Source organism: Zingiber officinale, chromosome 5B (assembly GCF_018446385.1).
Source record: "Zingiber officinale cultivar Zhangliang chromosome 5B, Zo_v1.1, whole genome shotgun sequence".
Lineage (NCBI taxonomy): Eukaryota > Viridiplantae > Streptophyta > Magnoliopsida > Zingiberales > Zingiberaceae > Zingiber > Zingiber officinale.
In genome coordinates this window covers 14,536,711-14,561,439 of record NC_055995.1, presented here as the reverse complement: position 1 = coordinate 14,561,439, position 24,729 = coordinate 14,536,711, and the positions used below count along the sequence as shown (strand labels likewise).

Genomic DNA, 24,729 nt, shown 5'->3' with positions numbered 1-24,729 from the left:
TTAATGACGTAAGTTACAAAAGACAAAGAGGTGCACATATGGGTAACGAAAGATTCCTTAGATGATTACTGTACATCGCCTAGGCTATATGTCTTCCCTTACTTGACAACCTCTGTCATTCTCTGACACCTCATGATTGTGGAGGTTATGAGTAGTGATATATAAAGAGGTCCTCTCCATTAACAAGGTATGGATACACACATCTTACAGTATTCTTACTAATTACACACACACATTTTTACTATTCTTCTCCCCGTTTGTCCGTTCAGAGATCATATTAATTTGAATGTTGGAGGACCTTCACAAGAGACCCCCTTCTTTGTTTTTATTTTTGAGTACTAACATTTTATTGGCTCGTTTGAGTATGTATAAAGAAAAGGAAGACATTCGAAGCTCTTTTTTTATTCCATTTCGTCATCTTCTTCTCCTTCGCAAAATCTTTCACCAGTCAATCATATTATCATATACCTAACGTACTATCTCTTCGATTTTAGACCAAATTAATTGTTATATTAATTTTTAAATAAGAATATTTTTAATAAAAAATATAATGAAGTGTACTTTTGACTTTTTAAAATGGAGGATATTCTTTTGAGGATGGTAAGAATTAATAATTAGGGGTATTTAAAAAAAAAGTACCCAAAAGGTAATTGGGATTTAAATAGTGACGGCATTAGTTAAATTAAATATTAATTATAGGAATACAAGTTAATAAATATTATATAGTACATAATTATTTTCCAACTAAAATTATTAGATCCTGTAGTTTTTATTTTAATACTAAAAATATAATCTATATTTTTTAATTGACATCATATATTTTATTTAACTAATTTTGAAAACGGCCAATTCGATTTTTATAAAAATTTTATCGATGAGTCAATTAGAGAGTGCTGGACGATTTATTAGTCCAGTATTTTTAAATTAATTGTCAATTAAAAAAATGATTCACTAATTTATTGATGTTAGGACTCATCCTAAATGTCGGAAACCGAAAAGGACACTAAAAGTATATAATTGAAATGATGTAATTTGCTTTCGTCACATGTACAAAAGAGAATGGAAGCGGCCAGCCAATAATGTTTGTGTAATACAGAGTCATATAAATATGATTTATACTTTTTAAATCAAAAAGTGAAACTATTAAAAAATTACCAAACAATTTGAGCTATGACATTGAGCTATTCAAAATCGCATAAAATGCAAAATTAATGTCAACATCCACATGAGTGGAAAATTACTGAACGTGGAAGAGAGATATATCAAGAATTATATATATATATATATATATATATATATATTCCTCTTCTTCCACTTGCTACTCTCCGTTAGGAATGACTGACTAGTCTTCTTTTTCCCAAAGCCAAAGGAAAGAGCCAAATCTCAACCATCTCCACTAAGTGATGATCATTATTAATTATAATTTCCCTTTTTTCCTGCTCGGAAACAAATTAAGTTGTTTCCTGCTCGGAATAAAGGACAAAGATCATATGCAATAAATGATCTTCCACAAAGGAAGAGGATGAGATTGAGAGGCTTCACCAAAACCACAAGTGAACATGCGCCCGATGCATCTCGTGGCGATGGCGAGATAGATAGTTTAAACTTCTCACGAGTTATTTGTGTGAAAATGAGTTGAAAGAAATGCACATATGTTCATTCAATTATAATAAATTTATTTATTATTTTTTATAAAATTTAACGAATAAAAATCAAATAGGTATCTAATTAAAGTCAAATGAGCATCCCAGTTAAATGACTTGTCCAAAATATCCTTATAATTGTAAAAGTTAACATCTAATTTTTACATGTGTCTGTACAACATGTAGAAGTTAGCTGACAACTAACTTCTACAATATATTATATGATCATTTGATAGTGTAGAAGCCAGTAACTAGTTTCTATAATTGTAGAGGTTAGATGTTAACTTCTACAATGTATAGTTGTAGAAACTAACATCTAACTTCTTCAATGTGTAGAAGCTTGCAATTAGCTTTTACATTTGGTAGAAGCTAGTTGCTAGCTTCTTCATTTCCTCGGAATGGTCTAGTGGTTAGCGTATAAGATGTTGTCAATTTAAAGTTTGAGATTCGAATTTTGACATAAACGAGGTAAATGTCTCCCTCATACGAGGTTTGGGGTGAGCGTTGTCGTCTTTACCAACTAGTTGCTAGCTTCTACAATAATGAATTTAATTATATTATTTTGATTTGCTTATTTGAGTGATAATCTTGTTAAAATAATATTTCAATGAGTAAAATAAATTATTGGAACTCCATAACACTTATTATATTTCAAATGAAAATTATCTGATCACGATCGACAGTGTATAAGTTAGCATGTAACTTCTATAACATGCAGAAGCTAATGCTAGCTTTTACAACGTGTAGAAGCTAGTTGTTAGCTTCTACAACGATGATTTTATAATATTTTGATTATGCTTTTCTGAATGATAACTTGATTAAAATAACATTTCAAAAAATAAACTAAGCGATGAGGACTTAATGACATTCATTATATTATATTTTAAATAAATATAATTTAATTAACATGGAGCATATAGAAATTAACATGTAACTTCTACAAAATATAGTTAATGTTAGCTTCTATAACATTATTGAATTTAGGAGTATTTTCAGAATAAAATCATAAAAAGAATATTTATTTAACTTTTTTTTAAAAAAAAGTTAATATGATGTTTTTATTAATTTAGGACAACATTTTGATTTTTACCCATATTTAATTGTCCAACATAATATATATGAAAAATATTCATAAAACACTATTAAACTTAACTTCCCAGGGCTATTTGACTCACCTCTGTGATATATATATATATATATATGCACATTCATTTGAATGTACCTTAGCATCGACCTCAAGATCTTCAACTTTTGGTGGCAACCAATCAACCAACACCCATCACATCTCCCATTCGCTGTTTCTCCTACATGCACATGTAATCAACACAAAGAAACACGTCATGTGAGTTGCACATGCACATGAATGATATAGGCAGACGTAGTAGCTGCTGAGGCATCAAATTTTTTTTTTTTTTTTTGCTGTACCATGAAAGAATCTAGCTATGTGAGAGGGTTAAATCTAATGCTAAAGGGTACAATCTCTCTCTATTTGTCCGTCTGTCTATCCATCTATGATCTATAAATAGCATCGCCCACAGCGCCCACTGTGCGATTTGATCAAACAAGCGAGCCGCATGGCCCACAGCCTCACCTTGTTTCTCAAGTTACAATCCGTCCGGTCAAGAAGAGTTACAACTACTGAATTATTATGATACGCAAGTCGCCCACCGAGTTGGACTCGCCGATCCGACTCGGAATCTTACCGCCGAATCCGACGGCGAGCTAGCCACCAAACCGAAGAAATAATTGGGGGCACGGAAGGAAGGGCACTTTCGGCATGTCAATTTAATGGGAAAAAAACAAAAACAAAAAAAAAAGTGAAAAAGGAAAAAGGGAGCAAAAGGAGGCGCATAGAAAACGCCTTCTCCCATGCGGCGGCGACCGACGTCAAAATTACGTGTCCGGTGTCGCGCTTTCCTCTCCAGTCATCGGAACACGCACAACGGGAATATTATTTTTCCGTTACTGCCATGTCAGATATCTTCTGCCGAATAATTACGTTTTTGTTTTTTTTTTACTTTTTCTGATTTAAAAAGAAGAGCAAAAGGAAGACGAATGCTGCTCGCATATCATGCTTCTTGGTGTACTGCGACGGAATCCGCCGCTCTTTTCGCCGATCGCCGCAGCCTGATCCCTCCTCCGGTTGCTGCTGGATCCGGCGCGCGGGTGGTGCGATTGCTGCTGCTCGTGTCGCCTTGAGAGTGGATTTTTGTTTTTTGTTTTTTTGTTTTGTTTTTCCGGTGGGATATGGGCTGCGGAGGCTCCAAGATCGAGGAGGAGGCCGCGGTGACGCTCTGCCGCCGGCGCACGCGGCTTCTTGCCGATGTCATTCGCTGTCGCTACGATCTCGCCGACGCACACTCCGCTTACGTCGGATCCCTCGCATCCGTCAGCGCCGCTCTCCGTGAGTTGCTGAATGGGCCGCTCCCGCCTTCTTCCCCTGTACTCCCCCTCCCCGGCCAGCGGAAGGGTGACTCCCTCCCGCCGCTCACTCCGTCCCCTCCTCCGGCGGCCGCGGCACTCCCCTCTGCTGCTGACCGTGGCCACTCTGGCTCGCACATTCATTTCCATTCCTCAGATTCTGATTCGGACGATGATTCGCCCCTTCACTCGGATGGCGCTTCTCCGATCCACCACCTCCCCGGGGATGACTCTCCGCCCGTTGGGCGGACCTACCTCAACCTACACTATGCGAGAAACCGCCCCGCAGAGTCGTCGGTCACCTATGAGCAGCAACCTCCGAGCTCCGAGCCGATACGCTTCGGCACCGTTGATGAACTTGCTCCCACGGCTTACTCTTACTATGGCCGCCCGTATCCCCCTCAAAATTCCAACTTTTACCCTTCCCATCCTTCTTATCCATCATACGTCAACTACGGTGGCGGTATCTTCGGATCCTCCTCACCGCCTCCAAACATTCCGCCACCTGCCATGGGAGCAGGTGGGAATCCTACTCCTAGTGAGCCTCCGCCACCTCCGTCGCCCAAGGCTTCAACATGGGATTTTCTCAACCCGTTCGAGTCGTATGATGATTATTACGCTCCATATACCTCAAGCCGAAGCTCAAACGAGTTGAGAGAGGAGGAAGGAATTCCTGATCTGGAAGACGAAGCTCAGGAAGTGGTCAAGGAAGCTTATGGCGATCCAAAGTTCGTAGCATCCACATCAGCCGCTGCAGATGGGGAGCACTATGGTAAGGCTGCTATGGGGTCAAAAGAAGTTATGACCGGAAGTGTTGGGGAAGATTCCCAAAGAAAGTCGAAGTCAATGGAGGTAAGGAGTAGCTCGGAGCAGGAGGTTCATGTGGTGGAGAAGAGTGTGGTGACTGGACCAGCAGAGCAGCACAATGCAGATTTCATGGTTTCTAAGAATTATCAAAATGATTCTGAGATCGTGCAGGAGATAAAGATTCAGTTTGATAGGGCTTCCCAATCGGTTGTTCAGGTGTCCAAGATTCTTGAAGTGGGAAAGGTTCAGTATCAGCACAAGAATTCTGTGTATAAAGGTGGAACATGTTTACTATTATCTTACAATTTCTTTCTCGATATATCTTATACGTTTGTGAAATAGTTTCATTAACACCTGTTCTCTTTGCTTTATTTTGTTTTGTTTTTGAAACAGTTTCTGCCGGGATGATATGTGGACTTTCTCTATTTGCAACTTCTACCAGCAAAGATCTTTCATTTGAAGAAGACTACAGTCTTTCGTCAACATTGCAGAAGCTCTACAATTGGGAACAAAAGCTTCTCGAGGAAGTCATGGTTAGTGCAAAAATCATCTTTTAAGGTCCAGTAGTCGTCTGATCTCAATCCTTTTTGTTTTATTTGGAGGCAGTGGCCACAAGCAAATAACATGTGAAACTAGGCAGCTATTAATTTGAGAGAACTAAAAATGCTGATTCTGGGGCTGTTACAGAAATGTTATAACAGCTATAGCACTTGATTATTTGTCCAATTTCCTTCCTAAGTAATCCTTGAATCATATCTTTATTCCATTGGCTAAACATCTTAATGAGAATTTCCCCCCTTTTTTTTTCAACAGTGACCTTCCTTCCTCAAGGACATTTTTGCTCAACTTTTAGCAATAGCATGTAACTGACATTTGCATTCTAGGCCCGAGTCCACATTTGATTATTGATGCCATCATGGTTATTATGCTTGCAATATGTCAGTCATAATTCTGAAATAGGAAATGTGTTTAGATGACCTGTTTCTCGAATTAATCCATTACAGCACCACAGTGGTTGAATTCATCTATTTTCACGAATAGGTTTATGTTCCTAAGTAGCTGTATATTCATTCTTGTTCATTGTGTCATACTCATACAAAATGTAATTTGGACAAATTATCTGATCTAATCCTTATAATGTAGCAACTTCCAAAAATATTTTGATGAGAATTGTGTGCATCCTGCATACCACACAAAGATATCGCAGAATGAAATTACAGTCTCTAATTGTAGTTTTTGTCTCTACCAAGTATTCTACTGAATATTTGTCTAATTTTCTTAGAAATATTTATTCCATGAACATTTTCTTATGCTCAATTAGGAAAGAGAAATGTTTGACTCACTTTTATGAACTTATGTTGAACTGATGGCAGGTTGAAGAAGAGATGAGGGTGCTATATGAAAGAAAACTCCAATACTCGAGGCACTTAAGTGAAAGGGGCGCAGAAGCTGAAAGGCTTGATGCAGTGGAAACTACCATCAGGAAACTGTCTACAAAGATAAGAGTAGCCATTCAAGTTGTGGACACAGTTTCAAGTAAAATCAGTCAGTTAAGGGATGAAGAATTATGGCTACTAATTAAAGAACTAATTAGTGGGTATGTGATAATCATTATTCCTTCACCCTTATCTTATTGATTTGGAAATATTTGTTGTGGAATAGGTACTCCTGCCAAAAATGAAATAGAGAAAGCACACAGTTTTACTTGAATCTGATATGGAGCTAATATGTTGGAAGCTTTTGGTAGTTTAACTATTTTCATACAATGCAGCTCATCATATATTATCCCGCCTCATGGATACAAAGAAGTTGGAGTTTAAAAGATATAGTAACACTTGTCTTAAAGTTATAGACTCGTATGCCCAATCCTAGTATTCTTTTTTGTCAATAATACTTGATCTGGTCCAAGATCAAGGGATGGGATGACTAGGTCAAAGTAACCACGATCGAGTAATTTTGACCAGCTGGATACATGTTGGGTCAGTCTTCGTCAAGTCAATCTTATGTCAGGTCGGGCTTCTTAGGAGGTCAACTTCCTTCAGGTTGGCTTTCCTTGGGTCAGGCTTCAATAGATCGACTGCCTTCAGGTCGGGCTTCAATAGACCATTTGCCTTCCGGTCGAGCTTCAATAGACAGACTGCTTTTAGGTCGGGCTTCAATAGACCAATTTCCTTTAGAACCAAGAGATCTTTCTAGCAAGGATATGAAAAGACTCAAGAAGAACGTTAAGAGAACATCTGAGTCAGAACTCGACTTGGCCATTCCGACATTCAAGTTAGACCTTTGAGAAAAAGTGGAGAAAACAAATGGAGAAAAGTAAATAGAGTAGAAAGTTATGAGATTGCCAGCTTGATATTGCAACCGATTACCTTTAAATCGAAAGTGAAAGGATGACCCTATTTCCTGAAGGGCCACCTCTTTCTTTCGTTGCCGAGAGACGCCTCTCTATATGACTTGTGCCTTAACTACCGCATCTTTTGATGATCAGTGCTTCAATTCCCAATTTGGGCAGACCACATTTGGATGCGACTCGAACTATTTTCTTTGAGGGCTGATTTGGTTGAAGCTTGGTTTGATCTGACTCAGAGTCTAAACGCATCTGAGCTCGGTCTGACTCGACCCGAGCTCTGTTTTCCCTAATCCAAGTCAGTTTGATTTGATCCGAATTCATTTTGACTTTGACTTTCAGCTTGACTGTTAATTCATTTTGACTTTGACTTTCAGCTTGACTGTTGACTGGACTACATCACATGGTGCTGACTATCCTCACCATATCAATACCCTATAAAAATTCTTAATTAACAAATTTATTAACAATCTTTGAGCATGTTTAATCACTTTAATCTATTTTCTATTATTATATATTAGAATTATATCTAATTGTTCCCAGATTTTTTCTTTTATCTTTTATTGGGCGTGACATATCGATCTTGGTGTTCTGGTCTCTTTTATACTATCTTTTCTTGTGTTGTTGGGCAGTTTCTTACAGGATAACACTGGCCAATCAAATATCTTTACTTATACTTCCTTTGATACGCTATATGGTAGTGTAGAAAAATTAGCAAACAAAAATGAAAAGTTAATTTAATAGAGACAATAATGATAAGATGGATATGTGAAGCGAGAAAATAAAAAATTATTATTATCTAGGAGCAAATATGATTGTTCAAATATGTAGAATTGAACAAAGCTAGATTAAGATGATAGAGAGATGTTCAAATATGACCAATGGATGGACAAGTTAATCAATTAGTGGCAAGATTTGTGTAGGAAGTGTATCTCAACATTATGTGACCTTTTCGATCTCATGAACTTTTAATTAAAATAATCTTGAAAATTTTGAAATAAAAATTCTATTGTTGATCAAACTTTCTTTCAGTTTTGATTAATTTCTTTTCTTTTGTTAGCAGTTCATCATATGGCCATGTCCAAGTGCGTGGAATAGATTATTGGATCTTGCAGCTCATTAAATGACAATTTTTCTTCTTCAACTATGATTAAATTTTCTCCCATTGATGCCTTATGTGTCTTCTTCATGTGTTTTTTCATTTGCTAATTGAACTTTATTAAGATATGAAACAATCACCTCTGGTAATTCTACAACTGTCACAGCCGATTGGTCTGGTGAAATTAGTATCAGGACTTGCAAAGTTTATCCCCTCTATGCTTGGTCGGGTGCAATCAACAATGTTATTGTAGGTCTGATAAAAATTTATAAATAACAATATCAGTTGACTTTTCCTTTTGCTGTCTTATATCTCATTGGAATAAATCTAATAGTGATTAGTATCAAATTTGTATCTGATCCATTGAGCTTCTAGAGACTAGATTCAAGCTATACAAATATTATTTCATCATTATGGTATTATCCTATACAAAAATTTCCAAACACTAATCTTGTATGAGATTGCATGTGATTCATTGAGGTGAGATAAAAAATATGTATCATTGGTTTAAGCTTGTGTGTGATAGTGTTGATTATGTTGTATTACATGGATTTGTTACAAAATTCAATTATAGCTTGTTTTAGTTTTTTTATTTCTTATTAATGCAACAAGTTCTTATTGTCAGTTTAACCTTCCAGGTTTAAGGAGATGTGGAAAGTTATATCAGAATGCCATCATATTCAGTATCAAGCAATATCTGAGACCAAAAACATGGACTCTATTGTGTCTGGAGGAAAGCTTTCTGATAATACTCATCCAGACACAGTAAAGCAATTAGAACTGGCGATGGCGGAATGGATTGCCAATTTCTCTGCTTGGGTTAGCGCTCAAAAGATCTATATCAGTGCTTTGAATGAATGGCTGAAGAAAGGTATCCATTATGAACCAGAGGTTACAGATGATGGAGTGGTTCCTTTTTCTCCTGGAAGATTAGGTGCACCTCCTGTATTTGTCATTTGTAACTATTGGTCTTCCAGCATAGAAATGGTATCTGAAAAAGCTGTTGTTAAAGCAGCAAAGGATTTTGTTGATACTGTTCTTAATATTTGGAAAGAGAACAAAGTTTTGCTGCAGCAGAGATTATTGATAAACAAAAATATGGATGACATGCTAAGGTCAATGGAAAATGAACAAGAAGAACTTCTTAAGCAGAGAAAAAAATTAATGATAATTTCTGGTGATAATTTGGCAACAACTGAACATGTGCATCATGAATCGACTAGTCTCCAGTCCAATTTGAGGCATATCTTTGAAGCTGTAAAAGATTTTTCTGCTAATACCATGAAAGCATATGAGGTACTTTACAAACAAACTGAAGAGACACAGATTTGCTGAGCCGAGGCAAGAGAGTTGTAGGATATTGCATCATTTTGATTGATCATCCACACAACTACTTGACTTTGTTGAGATTAGTATTCATGGATAAATGTGAGCCATAGCTCTGTCATTAGACTCAAGGTTTGTGTCTGGTATATATCATCAGATGCTTGGTAAAATAGTTGCTCTTCCACCTTCGGCAATTGGATCAAGGCTATGAACCAGCTCACTTCATATGTATCCATTGTTTGCGGTACTTTCTCAAAGTCATTTCCAAAAAGCTCAGAGTGAGCATAGGCAAAATGGATCTGAGATGAACTTCTGAGTGTATCATAAAACATTGGCAGAAAACTTGGCATGACCTTCATAGATAAAGATTCCAATGATTCACAATCATGTATAGGGGATCCATATCATGAGCATATCACTCTAGATAGTGTGACCTACAAGGTCTGAGTAGCTTTATATCATCACAATGGAAGGACCAAACAACAGGAAAATGATTTCCAAACCGCTATATCAGAAAGTTTGGTGGTATATGATGATTAGTTGGTTTAAGTCTTGGTATTTGAAAGTTGACTAGGTAATTTGCAGTTAGCTCCGAAATATTAGAATCTCCATGTGTATGTCAGACACCTGATAGTCCAACACCGATCCTTTGAGTTGGATATCAACATCCTCATTGATATTATGACGTTGATCCTCCGAGTTCAATATCAACATCCCCATTGAGTGTGTAAGAAATTGAGGAACAACTGTGCCAGAAACTTAGATCCATATCTGTAAACAACTGAGCCAGAAACTCAGATCCATACCTGTAAACAACTGTGCTAGAAACTTAGATCCATATCTGTGTTGGATCTACTCTTACTGAAATCTAGTAGCAGTCTACCACTGGCCCATATCACCTTTTCAATCATTTATGTAATTGTACAAGAACTTCTGCCAAAGTATGCCACACCACAAACTCAGCTCCACCTCTTCACTGCAGTCTGTACTTTTCATGCTGCTCTGATTAATTAAATGCAAGCATTTGTTGCCACTGTTACTGCTGTCATTTTTGCATGACAATGAGCTTGGAACAGCACAATACAGGAGCATTTGGTTAGCCAGTGAGGCTTCAGCTTCACTTACTACTGATCTCCCACATAATTCTCATTATGATTATCAGTTAGCACAGCATAGTGCAAGCAACTGATACTCAGGGAAAGAGATTATTATGTATGTGCAAATGTGGATTACCTTTACCTCAGCTTAGTCCATAAGCTATTCGGTTTGTCAACCTTGCTGTGCAGTTGGCGTACAGAAACAGTGTCTTTAGCAATATTGGTTCTATGCTCATTGACTTGTGATTTACTGCAGTCTTATCTGTCTAATTAGCCAGCATGATAGCAGATGAAATGGGGTATGAACTCTGAAGGTCTTGCGGCAGAGACGAAAAATCTAGATAAACACATGACTGTTTAGAATCTGATGTAGTTACTGACTGAAGCATGCTGAATTGCTTATTTTTGTTAGGAAGGCCAAGGTAGTCCCTTTGCACTAGAGTATCACAGATTCAACTTTATTTTTATGACTAAAAATTCTTATATTCTGTTCTTTTTTTTTTTTTTTTAAATTCATATTGTATGCTAGCGCTACCATAACCTCAGGCCTGATGGATATTTGGTCATGTATTTTCCTTAGCTCTGTACATTTGGAGGTTAAATTATGTGCAGCTATATCACCGGCTATTTAATAACACTTCGTTTCTGAAGTAATATGGAACGGGATAAAATAAAGTGAATCTATGTTTGGTTTAATTAGATTGGATTGAGTTCAGAGGATGATCCGTCTCTGAACATTCTAAAGATTTTCTGTTCTTGAGCATTTCAGAAGTAATTTTTTTAATATTATTATTGAAAGGGAAATGCTGATCCCAACTATTAGATCTGATAATGAGTATGACATGTTTTCCTGGAAAATGGTTATTTTTTATGAGGGGGATGCATTTTAGTTATATTTGCGTAAAAGCATGTGGTTATAGTGCCCCCATTGTAAGTCTTTGTTTGTTAGAAAGCAACACAGCCACTTATATAGTTACCATGTAGAGCTTAGACTATAAGATTCTATGGAGTAGAGATACTCGGTAATCGGTAGGATCTTAACTTTGTAAAGTTTACCATACACCTCTGCTATCTTATTTGCATTGCAAATTTCCTTCTTGCAACTTGCATGCAATGCATTCTCTAACTCACAGTCTGAGAAATCATCTCTTCATGCAAGCTGAATGCTGCTGTTCTAAGAACTTGGCAGATAAATCCTCAGTGTTGTAGGTAGCAACAGTAGTAATTTAGAAATTACAAAATTCCAACACAAGAGAAGCTTCATTTGCTCATATACACATGAAGTGTCTGAGATGAATTGTATGGATAGTGGTTCCTTACTCCGACTTGATAAGCAGCCAACAATCGACTTGATAGTGGCCCTAACCTATTTATGCAATTGGTAAAATAATTATCTTTATGCATAGGAACTACCAAACAGAGCTAAGTCATTTATGATGAAGCACTAATCAAAGCAACATGGATTTACCATTTTCTTGTCCATTGTTGTATTGATTTGCAGGATAGATGGGTCAAGCAATAGATGAGTTCGATAAACCCGTAGGTTGAACGCACCAGGAAGATCGAACAGGTTAAAAGCTTGAGTGGGATAAACAGATTAACTGGATGGATCGAATAAGCCTTATCAATAAAGCCAAGCAGAAGATGACTTTGGCTGGTTCCAAAAATGCTATGGTTGTGACATGACCCAACTCAGCATGTACTCATAAGAAACAAGTCAGCAGCTCTGCAAGTCTCTGTAGCCTGATTTCAATGCCTGGCGACTTGTTGCTAAAATCTTCTGTAATTCTATATCACATGCATTGCTTCTAATTGTCTTGTAGAAACAGATTACTCTGTTCTGTTGTTATAACATGTTTAGGAAGTGAAGCAGGGTGTGACTGACCACGAAGACTGTCTTTTAGTTCTTCACAAGTAGACGAGCATAAAGTCCAGAGGACAATCATTATCACACCGCTTAGCTGCCCGTGATTAGTGGCTGTTCATGTTCATGACTCCAGATCATGTGAGGCATCAGTCAACTAGAGCGACTGATAGATTTGTAAAACTACGAGATCTCGCTCACTCAATACGGTAACGATATCTTGAATGGTAGCTGAAAGGTACTTGGGTGTTGGCTCCACAGTCATCTGTAGAGAGATAAATTAAGAAACTGTAATTGACGAACATGTGTACGATATCTTGAATGAATCTATAAAGGTTATGTTTGATCAAAAATGGAGTTTATTACAATTTAATTTCAGGCACACACATTTACCTGGAAAGTTCATTTTACTAATCAATCCGCGTGATCTAGAACATAAGAGTTTTGTCTTTAACTTCAACACGTCCACTCTCCCACAATCCCTCCAACGCAAGCTAGAGATTACTCAGGCTCAATCTTACATTTCTAATCCAATTAATTAATTAAACAAACAAACAAACAAATCTATAATCATAGAGCTTAACGGTCAAACCCACTTAATTATTAGCAAAATTTAGTCGGCGGGCCTGTTTTTATACCTTACGTTTCGCTTTAGACAGCAACTCGTTGCATTTTTTTAGTTGGAATGGTATATTCAATTTATATTAGGCTCATATAAAAGTGATAGATTAGGCTCATATAAATTTTTGATCGACTATTAGAATAAATAAGGAAAAATTAAGGGAGAAGTGATTCCAACCGCGAGGAAGGAAGCCAGGAGAAAAGACAGGAATTCAATCGATTTCTCATCAGGTAAAAACTGGAATGCTGGATCGCTATCGACGACCTTGTTATTAACTAATCTACTTTATTTACACTCGCAAAGTTCCATCCGGTCCCTTTCGGGATGTGTGAGGCAGTCCAGTATTTGAGCAAACGCAATCTCTGGAAGATCGCATCAGTGTGGATCGAAGGGAGTCAGTTAGTTAGTTAGTTCGTTCGTTAGCCATGGAACTCGATCTTCCGGGCTTCAGATTCCATCCCACAGAAGAGGAGCTGCTGGACTTCTACTTGAAGGGCGTGGTGCAGGGCAAGAAGCTCCAGCTCGAGATCATCACCACCATTCATCTCTATCGCTACGATCCTTGGGATCTCCCTGGTAATTGAATTGAACTTCTTCGATTCGATCGAGCTCGAGTGCTGTTCTGTTTTTGTCGAATTCAATTTGTTGATGTTGATGTTGATGTGCGGGAGCAGGGTTGGCCAAGATAGGGGAGAAGGAATGGTACTTCTACGTGCCGAGAGACCGGAAGCAGGCGAACGGCGGCGGGCGGCCGAGCAGGACGACGGAGAGGGGGTTTTGGAAGGCGACCGGGAGTGATCGGCCGGTCCGCAGCGCCGCCGACCCGAAGCGGCTCATCGGACTCAAGAAGACGCTGGTCTACTACGAGGGTCGGGCGCCGCGCGGCACCAAGACTGACTGGGTCATGAACGAGTACCGCCTCCCCGATCCCCCAACGGCCAACAACTCCGTCAATCCGCCTCCGCCGCCCAAGGTTTGGCGCGTTAACGGTCACTGATATATATATCGTCGGGGAGGGCATAGTAATAAGTATGCGGGCTGATCGATCTCGAACTTGATTTGTGAATGTGATGATCAGGAGGGCATAGTTTTGTGCAAGATATATAGGAAGGCGACGTCGATGAAGGAGCTGGAGCAGCGGGCGGCGGCGATGGAGGTGGCGGCGCCGACGGTGTCGCCGTCGCACAATTGCGAGTCGGTGACCGAGTCCTGGCCGGATTGGTCGATCGACGAGAGCTTCCAGCTGAAGTCTTTGGAGTTCCTTGAAGACGTGATCGTGCTGGGGAACAGAGAGGCGGCGGCGGCGGCGGCGGCGCTGGTGGACGAAGAGGAGGAAGTGGTAGTGGACACTTCCGCCACGGCGGTGAGCCGGAAGCCGAGTCTGCCGGAGCTGGAGGTGCCGAAGCCCAACGGACTGGAGTGGCTGCAGGACCCGTTCTTGACTCAGTTGAGGAGTCCATGGATGGTGGAGCTCTGCTCTCCTTCCTACGCCACCATACTCAATTTCTGAGCTCGACGAACTCGAAGCACGAACAGAAATGCACAGAACAATAAAAAAAAAAAATCAGGTGAACTGCTGATTTCTTCTAACAAAAAAAAAAAAAAGGGAAAGAAAGAAAGATCTGGACAAAGTAAAAAAAAAAAAAAATTAAAAAAACAGTCGAGGAAAACTTTGGATGAAAGAGACGTTTATTCTTGTCGGAGTATGAAGACAGTGCAATCCGAGCTGTAAAATTAAATATTGTCATATGAATGATTTTCTCTACAACTCCATGCTGTAAAGATATGCTTTTATTTTTGGAATAAACCAAACTGTATAGCATAGGGAACTTGTCATGTATTTAACAATGGATTCCGATATTTTATGAAAAGTTTTTAAAAAGTGCATTGTTGTCTTGGGAAATTATTAAGATTTTAAAATAAATTTGAAAGATTTTTTGTTTTCAAAGAATAAATTTGTTTATTTTCTTGTAGGGGATGGAGTATGAAAAACTTTAGGTTAAAATTAAAGGCAATCTCTTTTAATTTTTTATTTTTAATTAAAAGCGTGTCACACCCTATTAATTTTGATAAAATGATATAGTTGTCATCTGGTATATTGATAAGCCTAGTTAGTCTAAAGTTTTTGTTTAAATTTTTATTGAAAATTTAAAATAAATTTGAGAGACATTTTGTTTTCGAAAAACAAATTTGTTTATTTTCTTTTAGGGGATGGAGTGTGGAAAACTTTAGCCAAAATTTAAACACATCTCTTTTTATTTTTAATTCAAAGAGTGTCACACCCTATTAATCTTTGTAAAATGATATAGTTATCCGTAAGTATATTATTTAATATTATTAATTTATGTCACTCTTGTATGAAGATGATAAATCATATTGTAGCAGTTATGAAATTGTAAATGTTATCGTGTGTATATATATATATATATATATATCTAATTAACCTCATTGACTAGCCCTGGGGTGACCGGCTCGATCTCACGGAATTTTTCTACTGGCCACTAGAGTAAATTGGAAAGTATGCATGGCAGGTAGCCCATAAGCTCAATATCTTTTGGTTGCGTACCCCATTTAGAGAAAAAATCACGCAAATACGCTATAGCTGGGTCGTGGTTCCTGGGTGATAATCTAAATGTCCTACTGCAGCACCATAGCCTATGATACAAAAATGATAAACCCAATTATATATATATGTGTGTGTGTGTGATGTAGTATCTAATAATTGCTACAATGTGAATGTTATTACAAAGGTAAATCCGCTTGATTGATTCAGGATTAGCATGTGACAGAAGATAATAATACTAAACACTATATTTGAGGGCAACTATGTTATTTTACAAGGGGACTAATTGGCTAAGGTGCCCTTTTGATTAAACAAAAATTAAAAAGAGACACCACCTTAATGATTGAAAAAGTAAAAAGGAGCCTCCACGTTTGATACAGATAGTTTATGTAGTGGTATTGTCGCATATAAGTTTAGAGTCGATTCTCAGCAGATGCAAAAGTTTCACAAATTACCTCACCCCTTACATGAGCTATTGTTACTGTGTGAAGTCTTTGTGATTTACCTATTTGTATTTAGCTAAGGGTCGATGATACTGGTCTGCTTAAGATGAGCATTATCACTTTTTGTCATGGACAAAAACAAAAAATGGCATTGTTTCATTACATTTAGATTGATATTTGTATCTCTCAAGCAGTGCTCCCTATGTAAGCAAATTGTAGAATCAAATGATCATATTTTTTTTCCCATTGTACCATCACGAGACAACTTTGGGACAAAGTTTGAGAATGGTTGGGCATCCAACCAGCCCTTTACACGGCGGAAAGTTTGTTTAGAATTTTTCGGAGACGATTCTGAAACAAAGGCTAGTTGGCAAAGGATTATTATTTAGCGGTCACTTGTATGATCTAGACAGAGGCTATTTAGTTGGCGAAGGATATTTTTCAAAGTTCAAAATTTCTATCATTTTATAGACATCTAGTATACGTAACTTTCATATAATTTTCTTGATTTTTATATATTTTTATGACTCAAATAGAATTTTATATACTTATAATTCCAAAGATAAAAATACTTAAGCATTTGGCATGCTTCCTCATACTTCATATTGCTAGCTTGTTTTTTTTTTATAATGTTAATCCAGTTATTTCTTTAATTTTAGTTTTATAGGGAAGCAATTTAAGTGGAATATTAAAATGTATATGAATTTAAATGGATAAAATTAATTTTCATTTAATTATCGATTGATATAGTCTTTAAATGGAAAATATAACTAGTAAACTATCAAATGCTTATCTAAATTTATTTTGGTATATTTTTAACCACAATATATCGAGCATTAATATAATATGATATTATCTAATTATTATAATTTTATTTTTAAAAGTAAATAAACTAAATGAAACAATATCAAAGGAATATAATTCATATAATAAAAAGATATCAAAATTGTCCCATTCAATTAAACATCAAAAGTCAATTTCAAAATTATAAAAAGCTAATTACTAATCTTTACTATTGTGCTTTGGATATAAAAGAAATATTATCAAAATATTTTTAAAATGAAAAATATAAAAAGGTATTATTCTTTTTTTTTAAAAAAAAAGAGAACTAAAAACATTTACGGTTTTATAAAAATAGTTGATATAATCATTTGGACCAACAGATATACCAAACCAAAAGCGACACCGATATGTTCTAGAAATGAAGCTTATAACGCCCGTTATTTAACTTCTACCGGCGATGGATCCGCCCGCCGTGTCCCGGGATAGGAAGCGGCCGCCGAAGAGCTCTCCGTCGCGCTTCCGATAGAGAGCGAACGGGCGAACGAGCGGTGGAGGTAAAGGAAGCAGAGAGGCGGGCGATGCCTCCACCGAGGCGGCGCCACCCCCCTGGCCGGTGCCAAACCCCGGGGGCCTCCGCCCTCTCCATCCTTTCCTTTGCCACCTTGCTCGTACTTATCTTCCTCGCCTTCCTCTCGTACCTCGCCCCGCCCCTTCTCGACCACCGGCCCCTCTCTGGCGCACAACTCCGAGGCGTCTCGAATCCCCCCTCCCATCTCAAGGTGCGCAACCCTCGACTTTGGTTCCTCTTCCCCTTTCTCTCCTCTTACTCGTCTTCTAAAAAAGTACGGGAAAAGTTTCTCATTTCTTCCCAAGGCTCTTATCTTGCTGGTCATTTTAATCGTAGCCCAAAATTTCTGGGGATGCATCATCGCGGTCGGGTCCATCTTATTCAAAGGGCTCTCCGTCGCGCTTCCGATAGAGAGCGAACGGGCGAACGAGCGGTGGAGGTAAAGGAAGCAGAGAGGCGGGCGATGCCTCCACCGAGGCGGCGCCACCCCCCTGGCCGGTGCCAAACCCCGGGGGCCTCCGCCCTCTCCATCCTTTCCTTTGCCACCTTGCTCGTACTTATCTTCCTCGCCTTCCTCTCGTACCTCGCCCCGCCCCTCCTCGACCACCGGCCTCTCTCTGGCGCACAACTCCGAGGCGTCTCGAATCCCCCCTCCCATCTCAAGGTGCGCAACCCTCGACTTTGGTTCCTCTTCCCCTTTCTCTCCTCTTACTCGTCTTCTAAAAAAGTACGGGAAAAGTTTCTCATTTCTTCCCAAGGCTCTTATCTTGCTGGTCATTTTAATCGTAGCCCAAAATTTCTGGGGATGCATCATCGCGGTCGGGTCCATCTTATTCAAAGGAAATAATGTGATTTTCCGCTTACTTTTCTTTCTTTATTTGGTCTTCTCAATTGCATTGCTTAGCTTGTTGGAGGGAGGGTCAAGAAGCATGATCTCTGGAGATCCAAACTGTCCAAGTTCTACGTTGGGTGTAGCAATGCTAGTAATAAGTTTGCAGGTTTGTGAAAATACATATTCCCAAGTACTTATGTCCTGATGAGATGTTAGGATCTTGGCAATAAAATTATATTAATCTGTTAGATTATTTAATTTTTGAACAGTTCGTATTGACGCATTGTTTTCTCCTTGAATTTAACAGCAGCGAACGCTGTTACTTATCGTGATAGATACTTGATGATTGGAACTAGTGGTGGTTTAAATCAACAGAGAACAGGAGTGAGTGTTTTGTATCCTTTTCTTTGTAATCAATTTCTTCGCGATACTTCCCCTTCGTATCAGTTTTCTTATAGTATGTTTGATTTATAAACTGGTTGTGTTGGTTTAAGGACATAACTGTTAGAAAGCCTCCACGTACTTTTACAGGGACATAATTTCAGCAATCATTCTCGTTTATATTTCCTCCAGAAAATGGATATCAACTACACATCTTGTTTGCATAACAGGTCTTAGTTCTGGTACAACCTATGAACTATCAAGGTGTGTATGTTCTTCAAGACATGTATGTTGTTTAAACCCAAAAACAAGTGTATTTTTAAATTAGACAACAGGAATGCTATTTTCTCACCAGGATTTTTGTTAAAGAAAAATGGCCGTGCATCGCTTATTTTAGTCATTTATCATACATCCTCTTGGTGGGGATACCAGTTCAATATCTAGTTAACTTGTTAGATTGCCCTCCTTTTCTATGATTGATGTGCTGTTAAAAATTGCAAATTGTGGCTGGATTTAGAATACTGAGGAATTGCTGTATTCTTATGTGCAATTAAGCATTATACTGATTTGGGAATTGGCAATGGTTTTGATCTCCTCCGTTATGACATGACAAAGCTGATACATATTAGTCTTGAGCTTTAGCATTTGTACTTCCCTATCTGCTCAGCAAGTAGTGAACCCCTGTAGATCTATTAAAGATGCACATAGGGTGTTTAAGATTGATGAGATCCATTTGTCCTATTGTACCTGCTTATGCACTTCATGAGCGCTTATGCAGCAAGGGACCTCATGACATCCACTTATGGTTGTATGAGGATCTTGTAGGACAAAATTCCTATCTTTTTAAAGTTCAAGCCAGGTTCAAGCTAATATTGGTTAGCTTAACTCAGTTTTGTGATATAGACAAACAAAAGCAGGTTGTCTGTATTACTTAGCTCAATAGGTTAACATTGCAGTTTGTTGATTAAAATTCACTGTTATAAATTGTTTGTTTTATCTTGCATGTATTTCTCAGATCTATATATTGTATTACAAAATATTGATACAAAATTGTAGATCATATTGGAGATTAATTTAATTATTAACTTGTAGATGTAAGTTTTTTTTTACAATTATTGCTTAGGTTGATTTATTTCTTGTATGTAATAATTGCATATTCATAAATTTGTTTGACAAATGATGCTATACATTATTGTCAATGCAACCTTTTTTTTTTCAAAATAAAAAATGATCATACATATGTATCTACATATCGTGGCCTTGATCACTTCTATAACATCTTGCTTTATTCAATGAGCTCATAGTCAACTTGGGTAGAAGAAAAGAATATTAATCCACATTATGGACATTGTTTTGCTTTACCTCAACACACTTGTAACTGTACAAGGAGCTTTCTTGTATAAGTTGTCTTCCTGCTTACACTGCTAGTCATTGATGGGGTATCGCCTTACCAAGGCCCTTTAGATTTAGAGAAAAATGTGCCTAGCCTAGCCACCTCTTTTGATACCTACCAATGTTTTTTTTCCCATTCCAAAAGCACTCCCTAATTTATGAAGTTGATATGTTTTGACAAAAAAACATCTATATGAACATAAAACACTTCAAATTATTTTATATAATTAAAATATTCTTCAAATCCTTTGGTTTACATTAGATATAAGTTTCATTTCTTAATCATAGAATTTTAGAAATACCTTCATGACAAATACACACATTAATAGAGGAAGGGGGAGATAAAAAAAGACTTGGTTATCGATGATAAAATAAGATAAAAATTTATTTAACTATAGATGTGGATATAATAGGGGACGGAACCGAATGGTGAAGAAGGATCATATATCTGACATCACTTAATGGGGGTAAAGGCTTAGTTGTTGTTGTATAGTAGATATATTACTTTGTGTAGTTTTCGCTGGCTGGGTTATTGGATGCCCTGCATTTTTTGAAAAGAGCAATATAAAAGAGCTTTTACTTATTTCATACAAGATGAAACAAATTGATTTTTCTAGTATTAGAAGCAACATTTCAGTGGTTGTTGAACAAGGAGCATCAGAATTCAGCCCCTTTAGTTTTTTTTCTTGACCTCAACTTGACCTTCTGTCTAGTACTAATTAAAATGAGTGACCTGATACCAAATTGTTGTTGTTGGTGAACTAAGTAAAATGAGCACATGCTAAAATGCAATTTAGTGGGTGATCAAGATGGTACAAAAAAAAATGACCTCTTGAATGGGACTTCTTGGGCAAATGGCGGTCCATTAGGAATTCAAACCCTCAAAATCCTGAGATAAATTATCATGGATTTTGCAGTTCACAGGGATTCTGATAGTGGTCCCTTAGGAAAATGAATTTGGGTACAAATTCAAAATGTCTTTGGCATGCTTTAAATTGCTACTCTTAATTGTCAAATTATGTTTGTGTATAGTTTATAGTTCAGTTTCTGATATGTTGTGGATGTCAATTATCAAGTCATATCACATAGGAAATTTTGGTTTTAGATATCTGTCGCATACCCTACCAAAGTTTTTGCTTTTGTAGTTGTATCAGCTTTCCTTTTGGACTCTTATAACAATGCTGATTAGCTTGATTAAAATGATAGCTAGTGAAATGGTAGTGCAATTATGACTTCTTGACCTACTTCTTTGGTGGAATGCTAGATCATTGAAAGAATTTTGATGTGTCCCAGATAATAGATGCTGTTGTTGCAGCTCGGATCCTGAATGCCACACTCGTTGTTCCAAAGCTGGACCAGAGATCTTTCTGGAAGGATGCCAGGTTCTCTTCAAAACCCTCAGTTGACACTTGAAAGTTACGTATGAAACTTACTACTTGCAAGATTGACTGGAAGCTGCTACTTTTTTTTCTTCCTGATATACAGCAATTTTGGTGATATTTTTGATGTTGATTGGTTCATCTCATTCCTCTCAAAAGATGTTAAAATCATAAAAGAGCTTCCGAAAAAGGGCGGGAAATATTTCAGGTCTCCATACACTATGCGGGTTCCACGGAAGTGTACTCCAAGATGTTACCAAAACCGGGTCTTACCTGTTCTTATGAAGAAGCATGTAAGTTCCTGTTGTCATGGACTAACTGTATGTATAATATAGTATATCTAATGAGTTTATGGCGTATGTTTTTCTCAATCAGTTAGGTTCTGGTAATTCCATCTCCACGAAACATGTATTTGAAAATGTTATGGTAATGGTAGTCTATGAACAATCATATTTTAAGTGATGCTTTTTCTAGCACGAGAGATGGTAAAATTATGAGCATTTGTTGTGTTCTGAAGGAAAATTAGTTTAATATTTATAGTCTTATTGCAATGAAAATGTCTGTAAAATGCAGGTTGTCCAGCTTACAAAGTTCGATTACAGACTTGCAAATAAGTTGGAAACAGAGATGCAAAAGCTGAGATGTAGAGTTAATTATCATGCCTTGACATTTAGTCATCCAATACAAGAAATGGGTGAGAAGCTGATACGGCGAATGAAGGAAAAAGGCAATCACTTCATTGCCCTTCACTTGAGGTAAAACTTCAATTCCATTTTGTTTATTTTAATAGAGATTTAGTTTAGAATATGTGTGTATGTGCATGGATAATTCTGTGATTAAAAAGCTAGAAAAGAGTTATGACTAGAATACTCAGTTGTTTAGCTGCATAGCTTCACCCTGATTGTTTAGTATTGATTTTTTTTTTTGATGAAATTGTTTAGTATTGAAATTGATGCTGAACATACCTGCACCAATGATTCATGAAAACTGTGGGAAACAAGTTCATGTATTTGTATTTCATGTTCTTCATGTGAAAACACTGTTGGTACTTTCGGGACAATCAAATGGTTCCAAAAATGGAATATAACAAAATCAAGAAAGGAAAACATAAAATGTAATTTTTTTTAGTTTGATTTTCACTGGAATGGAATGATTTCTTGGGTAGATGAATGGAAGTAGATTAATATTTTAAAATTCTCTTTTCTTTTAAGCATCATAAGGTTAAATAAGAAAAAGTGCATTCAATGAGTGAATTGCTTATTGCAAATATTACAACCTGGAATGATGAATCCTGGAGGGAATGGATCCTAACGATGATTCTGAGTGAAATTAATCCTTCCAAACATCTAAATAGGGTCAAACATAGAGAGACTCTGGATCTGTGTATCTTTCCTGTTTTCACAGGTTGGGTTCAATTTTAACAGAATTTTACCTGCTTGCAAATTAGATCAATTTAGTCAAAAACATGTATTCCCATGATATGATCAGCCTACCCAATCCAATTCATTATGATTTTTCCCTGAAAATTGTATGCATCTGTTTGCATCAACTGTGCTAGTTAGACTGTCTTCAACCTTCCCAACTCTATCCAACTTATTCCAACCCCTTTTTCAAACATATATCCTGTGCCTAATCTTGGTGCCTCTTCTATTATTGAGATTTGTGCAGTGATGTTTCAGTTGGTTTCTATTTCAGATTTGAACCAGATATGCTTGCCTTCTCAGGGTGTTACTATGGCGGAGGAGAGAAGGAAATCAGAGAACTTGGTGCAATACGCAAGAGGTGGAAAACTTTACATGTAAGTAAAACAGTATTCCTATTCTCTAGTGAATGTTCCTTGGTAACTAAGTGTGTTACTAACTGTGAGTAGATAAGCAATCCTGACAAGGCGCGGAGGCAAGGAAGATGCCCACTAACACCAGAAGAGGTAGGACTGATGCTGAGGGGGCTGGGCTATGGGAATGATGTTCACATATATGTGGCATCTGGTGAAATATATGGTGGTGATGAATCATTGGCACCTCTGAAAACCCTCTTTCCAAATTTTTATTCAAAAGAGACGTTAGCCAGCAAAGAGGAATTGGAACCGTTCTCTTCATTCTCATCACGTATGGCTGCCCTTGATTTTATTGTATGTGATGGAAGCGATGCTTTTGTGGCAAACAACAATGGCAACATGGCTCGGATATTGGCTGGGAGAAGGTAAACTTTGCTTCTATACGATTGCCTAATTGCAATATGTGTGTCTGGTTGAGCATTGCCAGATTGATCTCTTGTATATTCACCAGGAGATACTTTGGGCACAAGAGGACTATAAGACCAAATGCTAAGAAGCTGTACTCACTGTTTCTAAACCAAGCAAACATGAGCTGGGATGAATTTGCGGCGAAGGTTCGCACTCATCAGAGAGGATTTATGGGAGAGCCAAAGGAGGTCAGACCAGGCAGAGGTGAATTTCATGAAAATCCATCAAATTGTATCTGTGATGCTGCTGAGGCTGCTGCGAAACGTGCATCTTCTGCATCGCTGAATCAGAGCAACCCTGACGATCAACATCAAAAGAACATTACAAGCAAAAATGTAGGGAAACCTACATCTAGCGATCTGCCTGAAGAACCAGACTGGTCTGAACTTGACTACGGAGAGTATGCACCTTTAGGTAAAAGTTCATCTAATAATACAGAGATGGACTATGATTCATTTGCAAGAACAGAGGATTCTGAGATTGAAGATATTCTCTCTGACTAGTCATATTTATCTTTGAACCCTGCGATTTTATTGATTATCCAATTCTTCCTGGAATTCTTTGATTTCGTTGACTGGAATTGGCTTACATCGAGATTACTTTTTCCGATTTGTGATTCATTGCACTGGAATTATACTCGAGCATGCTGCTTGTAGTGCTGCGCTATAGTTTAGGATTTTGGTGGAATTGCACGGTGCTTCGTGGCCGTGTAAATCCCTCTGAATACTGGATTCATATGGCAAAAATATTTCTTCGTAGAGACTCCATTTCTTGTACGTTAACAATTGACTTCCTTTTTCTTTTTAAATTACTTAACCGATAAACACTTTCTCATCTAAAACGTTTCTTTTAATGTCTTGTATTTAACTGTGTTTTTTTTTCCTGAAAGGTGCTTGATATTGCACTGCAAAATGTTG

At 37.5% G+C, this 24,729-nt stretch overlaps 3 protein-coding genes across 6 annotated transcripts; all 3 read left to right on the top strand.

The window, feature by feature from the left end:
* Positions 1-3,689: 3,689 nt before the first annotated feature.
* LOC121984157 (protein ALTERED PHOSPHATE STARVATION RESPONSE 1-like) lies at positions 3,690-12,957 on the top strand. Of its 2 annotated transcripts, XR_006112797.1 has the most exons (5): positions 3,690-5,148; positions 5,265-5,404; positions 6,245-6,468; positions 8,956-11,162; positions 12,242-12,957. XR_006112797.1 is itself a non-coding variant. In XM_042536967.1 (4 exons), the coding sequence occupies exons 1-4, from the start codon at positions 3,891-3,893 to the stop codon at positions 9,650-9,652; spliced, it is 2,319 nt and encodes a 772-aa protein (XP_042392901.1). In that variant the 5' UTR covers positions 3,690-3,890; the 3' UTR covers positions 9,653-11,414. The 2 variants fall into 2 exon arrangements, 1 of the variants encoding a protein (XP_042392901.1); XM_042536967.1 differs by lacking the exon at positions 12,242-12,957 and having other exon boundaries at positions 8,956-11,414.
* A 395-nt stretch (positions 12,958-13,352) lies between these two features.
* LOC121987259 (NAC domain-containing protein 22-like) lies at positions 13,353-15,048 on the top strand. 2 transcript variants are annotated; one of them, XM_042541143.1, is made up of 4 exons: positions 13,353-13,456; positions 13,530-13,802; positions 13,901-14,199; positions 14,305-15,048. In XM_042541143.1, exons 2-4 carry the CDS (start codon positions 13,652-13,654, stop codon positions 14,734-14,736), a joined length of 882 nt encoding a protein of 293 aa, XP_042397077.1. In that variant the 5' UTR covers positions 13,353-13,456; positions 13,530-13,651; the 3' UTR covers positions 14,737-15,048. The 2 variants fall into 2 exon arrangements, with proteins under 2 accessions (XP_042397077.1, XP_042397076.1); XM_042541142.1 differs by having other exon boundaries at positions 13,382-13,802.
* A 2,363-nt stretch (positions 15,049-17,411) lies between these two features.
* LOC121984156 (O-fucosyltransferase 16-like) lies at positions 17,412-24,369 on the top strand. Of its 2 annotated transcripts, XM_042536965.1 has the most exons (10): positions 17,415-17,575; positions 18,029-18,247; positions 18,488-18,581; positions 18,723-18,799; positions 21,482-21,570; positions 21,674-21,860; positions 22,141-22,322; positions 23,263-23,365; positions 23,438-23,769; positions 23,856-24,369. In XM_042536965.1, exons 2-10 carry the CDS (start codon positions 18,047-18,049, stop codon positions 24,313-24,315), a joined length of 1,725 nt encoding a protein of 574 aa, XP_042392899.1. In that variant the 5' UTR covers positions 17,415-17,575; positions 18,029-18,046; the 3' UTR covers positions 24,316-24,369. The 2 variants fall into 2 exon arrangements, with proteins under 2 accessions (XP_042392900.1, XP_042392899.1); XM_042536966.1 differs by lacking the exon at positions 18,029-18,247 and having other exon boundaries at positions 17,412-17,794.
* The last annotated feature ends 360 nt before the right edge of the window (positions 24,370-24,729 follow it).